The sequence below is a fragment of the Abramis brama genome, assembly GCF_963993115.1.
Source record: "Abramis brama genome assembly, chromosome: 16".
Lineage (NCBI taxonomy): Eukaryota > Metazoa > Chordata > Actinopteri > Cypriniformes > Leuciscidae > Abramis > Abramis brama.
Window position 1 is genome coordinate 32683355 of NC_139978.1, and position 7362 is coordinate 32690716.

Here is a 7362-nt window from a genome sequence, read left to right on the forward strand (position 1 = left end):
TCATTTGCCCATCCCTAATTTGTATCTCACAATGATCTTGTAACACTGATATCCACAGAAGACAAAGATAAATCCAAGGTTTTTAAACAAGTACTAACAAAAGAGCCAACAATGCGAGACAGTGCGTTAAACACAATCAATACCAGATAAAGAAGTGAACACAAGGAGGAACTTAATACACAGTGATGATGATGACGTGCAGGTGATCAGGTGATGGCTGATTGAGTGCAGAATCATTGGGAATGCTGGGAAGTGTAGTGCTGTTGAGATGTGTGACAGATCTAAATATCAGTAAGAATCAAATGATTTTATTCTCACGGGCAGAATTTGCTGTTAAACCATAATAGGGTTTATACAAAATAGCACATTTTTCTGGATAAAAGAAACATTGGAAATTCATTCAAATTAAAGTATACATTATTTATTTACTTAGGCTATTCTATATAATGTATTTACAAAATGCTCATGTTTTACGTAAGGCTGAGCAGCTAAACAGCAAAAGAAGGAACTTTATTGTGCTTCAAAGGATGTTGTGCAGTAGCTGGGTTTGGGGTTTTACTTCACTTTATTTTCAAAAAAGTAGTTTTTCAGAAACAAAGCCTATGTTATAATGTAGCAAAAGTTATCAGTTACATATATACCAAATATTCTTGTATCAAAATGTAAAAGGAAAGAAACCACTCACTCAAATAATTACATTTTGAAGAAGTAAAACGGCCTATTGCACAAATTGTGAGCTCAGGAAGTGGCCATTATCATTGTTTCCAGTGGCACTGCATTGATTAACTTTGCAACACTTCAACATGTGTCATTTGGTTTGGCCTTGGTGTAACTGTTCTGGTATGATGTCTTCACACTAGAAACTATTTCTGCAAGACTTTTTTTTTCTGTATTTCCAGATTGACATCTTGATATTCTTCTTTAGAATATTCTGATATTATCTAGAACTATATAGTGAAGCGTAGTAGAGGATTCAAATGAGTCTCCTATGGCAGTATTAAGTCACAGCTAGTAGAAATCTAGCTGGATAATTCACAATGTCTTTCCACCATCAAACATCGCTGTTCTTCATCTTGTATCATTAAAAAATGTGATGTCATTCTCAGACAGGGCTATTATTATGTGATTTTTATAGTTGGCTTTCAAATAATTTTGAAGTTAGGACACCATTGGAGTTGTCCTACTGTTAAGACAGTTTTTAGGATTTTTTTTTTTGTGGAGTTTGGATGCTTCTGTATTACAATTTTCCTGTCTGTAGTTAAGATAAGATTATGCACTTAAGAAATGTAATTTTGTTATAGCTTTTGTCCTAAATGAGGTCCAAACTGAAATTTCCATGGTTACCAAACAGATAATATAGGATTTAGTCCAGTCATTTTAAGCCAAAATGGGGGTCAACCTAGAACAAATTGCAACAGAAGCAAACTCAACTGATTTTGTATCCTCAATATGTCCTGAGTAAGGAAAAAAAAGTCCCGAAGAATCCAATTAGGGGAAAGTTTCGAAAAATAGCCCATTCATACGCCTATTCATTCTTTTTCTTACGTGAATAGGGTAAAAATTTTAACCTTTAGATATCACCATGAAAATTACTGAGTTGATTACTTACATCAAGACAAACAAAAATTGTATTACAAGTTTTTTTTAATTGTTTGTTAACATGGACAAACGGTGCATAATCTAATTACGTATGTGCTAATTTGCATAAATACCACAACAGATCTAAACATTGGGTCTAGCCAGGTGAAAATGTCTTGTTGAATCTTGTTGACACATAACAGTAAAATACTTAATGTTAAGGTCTGAATGGAACCAATTTAGGCTACCCATGAGCATTAATACATAGAGACTGGAAGAAGTACTTTAAACCAGCCTTTATTAATTTTTAAGAGATTGGGTTTGGGGCTGGGTCTGTGGGACAGTCTCACAGACCCAGCCCCAAACCCCATCTCTGCAATAATAATTAATAAAGGCTGGTTTAAAGTACTTCTTCCCAAACACCTTAATAGCATTGCATGTCAACATGAATCTCACACCAACTGTGTGAGATTTTAACATAGAAACGCATGCAGGGAACTATATTGAGATCTGTAGGCATATGTAATGCCATTATTGTCATCAGAAATAAGATTGAGGAAGAGAAACTTGCATCTTCAGCTCAGAAAACCAAAGCCTGCATGTTAGTCTTTGAGCTTCTTTTAAGGAAATAAGGAAATAAAATTTATTGCATAAAGCATTTAGATATGCTCTCAGCACATGCATTTATGCATGTATGCATTTTCATTATTTTCATTTATAGATTTTGATCTGACTGTGACTGACTGGTTAACACCACCTTTATTTGTTGACACCACCTTTATTTGCTCCTGATGGTGGTCACGATCACTGCCACAGTCATGATGACGAGACCAATAGCAATGGAGGAGGAATAGCAGATGTAGAATAAAGATATTCCTTCCTCATGATGATCTGTGTAAGTCTCACTCTGACGGTTCACCGCAGAATTAATCTCATGCACACAGGTGCAGGAAACAGGTGGACTCACTTTCACATCAAACACACACTTTTCATCTGAATAATACAGTGGGTTCTTCAGTGTGTAGTTGTGTTCACCCGCCACTGACAGCTGGAAAGAGCTCTTAGTGAACCTCCTGCCAAATGAACACATCACTATCACGTGCTCTTTGTCCTGCATCTGCCCATACACTGCGATGCTGGGCACTGGGGCATCTGAAATAAAACACACCAGCATGAATTAACGTTAAAAACAGCATAAAGGCTATTGAATTTAAATATGTGTTTAATGGTATCTTTTTACTAAGTACTATGATTAAAGGCAAGTATCATCACTGCTACTGCTACATTCAGTTTTCCCAATCTAAACCAATGAAATTGCAGAAATGATAGTCAGGTGATTCAGAAATAATACGTGTATCCTAAAGTGCTGATGGGGCTACTGATGTGAATATTAAACAGATTTTTTTTTTCTTCCAATTTTAGCTATTAATTTTAGCTAGTCAACATTCTGTATTCTCGTAAGCACTCGCCAAAACGACCATTTTGACATAATTTAAATTTTCTCTGGTTTTGTCCATTCAAGCACGTGTCAGAGTGTGTGTTCACATAGTGCGAGTACCGAATTGAGTTCTCTTTGGCCTCTTTTGTGTGTGTGTGTATATATTATATATTATATATATATATATATATATATATATATATATATAAAACGGTTCTCTGTAAAAAAGCAAACGTACTGTTTTCCAGCCACAGTTCGGCATGCATTTGCTAATGACTAAACTCGCACATGCAGTGTTTGCCACACCATTGACAGGATCTGATGGGGGAAAATAACACTAATGAAAACAATAGGTGCTTCACACCTTTAGTGCTTGGCCCTTAATTATATCACTAATTTGAATTCATTATGCCTATTTATTCCCTGCTATGTAGAAAAAGTTTTTCCTCAAATGCAACACATTTCTCTAAACTAAATTCAATACTGTCAAAACAATTAAGGCATTATTCAAAACAGCCTTTGTGGTGCAAAAAAATATCCACCACTTTGATTCAGCTAACTTTATTATAATAAATATTATGAACGCTTGTTTTATCTTACTTGAAATAATTTTATGTAATCTTGACGTTGAGGTTGGTTGAGAACCACTGCTATAGAAAGTGCCTGGTGCTTAAGTAATAAATAGAGATGTTTCTGTAGTGAATAGGTGTGTTGTCTTACTTATTGGGTGGCAGAAGACCCCCGTTCCGTATTTGAACTGATTTTCTGTGGAACACCACAGCAGACCATCACTCCTGCCATCCACAGTGCACTCAGCGTACACATCTCCATTAAACTTAAAAGGGAAATAGCATGGTTTCCCATTTGGATCACTAGCCATCTCTGCAGAACATAAAGAAATGAAACAGGGACATTCATAATAGGCATATTGGAAATTAATTTAACATTTTGCAACCATTATTATAAAGGTCTTAATGGCTGTTTTGGTCATACCTTGATATCCACGAGAACACAAATCTTTGTCAGTCCCATAAATCAGCCAGCGACTCCAAACACCTGTTCCAGTAAACAGCATCATATTTGGCTCATCACGATCTTCATAGTTCAAGTGCAGTGGATGTCCCTTCAATACAAGCAAGTTCTCATCATTACATTCCCAGGTTTGTCCGGGGTTAGATTCATTGCAGGGCAGAAGGATAACCTTGGACCTGTCTTCGATCTTCTCGGCCGCCAAGCAGAGACTAAAAGCGAGGCTGATGATTCGTGAAGAGGAAATCCATTGGAAATGCTGAGCTGTGAAAGATGCGTCGCATGGTGCAGTCAGCACTACAGTAGCACTCGCGGCATACACACATTTGTTGTGGTCCTCGTTGTAGATAAGGAAGGAGCTGGTACTGTCTGGATATATGAAACATTATATCAGACACTGTAATAGGCAGCACATGCCATTACGAGTTCAAGTTGAGAAAAATGTCTAGGCTACTTATTAAAATGTAACACAGGTGGTTTCCTGAGTAGACGCTGCTTCATAATGGAAAAAATTGGAACATGTCTGTGGTGCAAAATACTTTCTTAAACCTCTTGCGATTTAAAGGGTTAGTTCACCCAAAAATTAAAATTCTGTCAGTAATTACTCACCCTCATGTTGTTCCAACTCGTTCATCTTCAGAACACAAATTAAGATATTTCTAGTGAAATCTGAGCGCTGGCTCACTTCTTTATAGGCTGCTAGGTAATCGATATCTGCCATCCCAGAAAAGTTAGTAAAGACATCGTTAAAATAGTCCAAGTTGTACGCTTATGGGTTGTACGTCAGAACGTAGGCTCATTATTGGCCGACGCTGGTCATGTGTGTGATGTGTGTGACGTCTACGTTCTGACGTACAACCAAGAAGCGCTGCGCTGTTACACTTCGTGAACTCACTCAGAGGCCCACACAGAAGAAAATGAGTTGAATATATTGTTATTTTTGTTTGTTTTTGCGCACAAAAAGTATTCTCGTCACTTGATAAACTTAAGGTTGAGACACTGTAGCCACTTGGACTATTTTAACGATGTCTTTACTAACTTTTATATCGATTATAGATATCGATTATCTTGAAGCCTATGAAGGAGTGAGCCAGCTCTCAGATTTCATCAAAAATATCTAAATTTGTGTTCCGAAGATGAAAGTCTTACGGGGTTGGAACAACATGAGGGTGAGTAATTACTGACAGAATTTTCATTTTTGGGTGAACTAAGACTTTAAGGCTGATTGCTATATATCAATACAATCTCAATACAAATGTTTTAGCATTTATTTGTTCATTAAATTACACATACATCATGGCCTTTGTGTATTTTTGGATTGTAAGCATAGAAAACAGTGTGTACATTCTTCCGGTGCATGTGTGAATCAATTGCACATAAGCTATTTCTGGATTCCCCTGTGCATTTGTGGATCTGTGTGCATCTATGGGAGGTATGATCATGTTTTCACTCAATATACAGTATGTCCTCATCAACTGTAGCTTAATATCTCTGGATAGACATCATTATTAGACAGTGTTTATATTTACAGATATTTTGAGTTGACAAAGTTTCATGTATGTAGCCTACTGATAGATAACTTTTCATATTGTCTGTAAATTAAGCCATCATCACTCCTTCAAATTCACTCTCCAGACCCCACCTCCAATTTTCATCCCTAAATGTGCTCAATTACAAGCGTTACTATACCAGTAGGGAATTAGTGCTGCCCCTGAATATACAAAGAGACACAAAATACAGCTCAGATAGTTTTATGATTATAAAATAAGGTGCTCCATGAGCATTAGTTCAGCTTATATCACTGACAGTCCAAATTTAATCCATTTTTACCTTAAAAATAACTGACATTGCTGTATTATAGAGCGTTGTAGTATTATGCTATTAATATTTTGAAATTATTTGTTTTCATTTTAATCATAGTATAACTTTTTAGAAATTGCATGTTTTATTCAGTATTAGTTTTTTTTCCAGTTAGTAATTTTAGTACTTCAACATCAATTTATTTCAGTTAGTTGCGAAGACATTTCTAATTCTCCTTTTACAATTTTTTCATCTAATATTTATATTTTATTTTATTTCAGCTTTAATTTAATTTATTTTCAGTTTTTAATATACTTCTTTTTTTTTTAAGTTTCAACACTGTTATAGAGCAACTGATATTTCAAAGTTCGTCTTCATTTTAAATAGCGCTAAAAAAAGAACACTGAATATGTAGATTAAAGTCATTAGACGATGCAGCTGTCATTGAAAGGTAATCAGGGTCACATGTATTAGATGGCATTGTAAAACAAAATATATATATATATATATATATATATATATATATATATATATATATATATATATATTGACTTCTATTTTTGCACTTTAAAATATTTTTCAAATGAATACTGACAGAAAAATGTATAGATGAAAGTCATTAAAGGATGCATCTGCCATTGTGGTATTTTAAGTAAAAAATCTCAAACTTAGCAACAGTTCTATGGACTCATATCCTTATAGTAGATACAAAATCTGAGGCAAAGAAATGTGATCTACTTACTGAAAGCTGACCAAAAGAGCAATAAAAGGACATAAAGCAGGTTCATTCTTGATGTAGTATGGTCCAGGCAGATGACCAAATGATATCAGAGATCAAATTAAAAAAATGTAAATGTAAAATTACAATGACAAATTAATGAATCAAGTAAATATGAAAATTAAAATAGCAAAAAATAAATCTAAGTAATAATATCCATAGTACTGTATCTAACAGGTGAGGTTTGTGAAGAGTATAGAGAAAGAAGGGCCCAAGGATTAAGAAGAACGCAAGGAGAGAAAAAGGCATAGAGTCTTCTGAACCTAAACATTTTATATGCTGTGCTTCTACGTAACAGGAAGGAATTGGGAAATATATTGAAATTCTTTGTGCTGCTCTTGCAACTAGGTCTGCACGATATTGGAAATAAATGACATTGCGATATTTCGTTTTCTGCAATATATATTGCAATATCAAAAACAACTTCACCAGATGACTTGAATAGCTCCATTTGTAAAGAATTAATCATTGTAGAATGATTGGGGTGATTTTGTAAGGGAGTGAATCTGCGTAGAAAATAATAAACAAATTACAACCATAGATAAATACAATAGAACAAAGATACAAATTAAATAAACAGTGCTTTATGTTTTTCAGGCAAGACTAACAGTATTCAGGTACAAAAATTGAATAATCAAATGTAAAATAACACTGCATTTACTGTATAAATTAAATATAATTAATCTTTGTTAAAGCTACAAAAGGGATTTCCTGTATTTTGTTGTTTGATTAACATTAA

General features: G+C 34.6%; 1 protein-coding gene across 1 annotated transcript; it reads right to left on the minus strand.

The window, feature by feature from the left end:
- On the minus strand, positions 1 to 6870 carry LOC311065843 (macrophage mannose receptor 1-like). Its single transcript, XM_084086642.1, has 4 exons — positions 6588 to 6870; positions 4010 to 4414; positions 3737 to 3898; positions 1 to 2730 (listed from the first exon to the last, which is right to left on the minus strand). The coding sequence occupies exons 1-4, from the start codon at positions 6631 to 6633 to the stop codon at positions 2357 to 2359; spliced, it is 987 nt and encodes a 328-aa protein (XP_083942768.1). The 5' UTR covers positions 6634 to 6870; the 3' UTR covers positions 1 to 2356.
- Between the last annotated feature and the right edge of the window lie 492 nt (positions 6871 to 7362).

Coding starts and splice junctions, on each gene's coding strand:
- LOC311065843 (XM_084086642.1), bottom strand. CDS start 6,633: ATGAACCTGCTTTATGTCCTTTTATTGCTCTTTTGGTCAGCTTTCA. Junction 4,415..6,587: donor GCTCTTTTGGTCAGCTTTCA/GTAAGTAGATCA, acceptor TCATATATCCAG/ACAGTACCAGCTCCTTCCTT. Junction 2,731..3,736: donor GGTCTTCTGCCACCCAATAA/GTAAGACAACAC, acceptor GTTTTATTTCAG/ATGCCCCAGTGCCCAGCATC.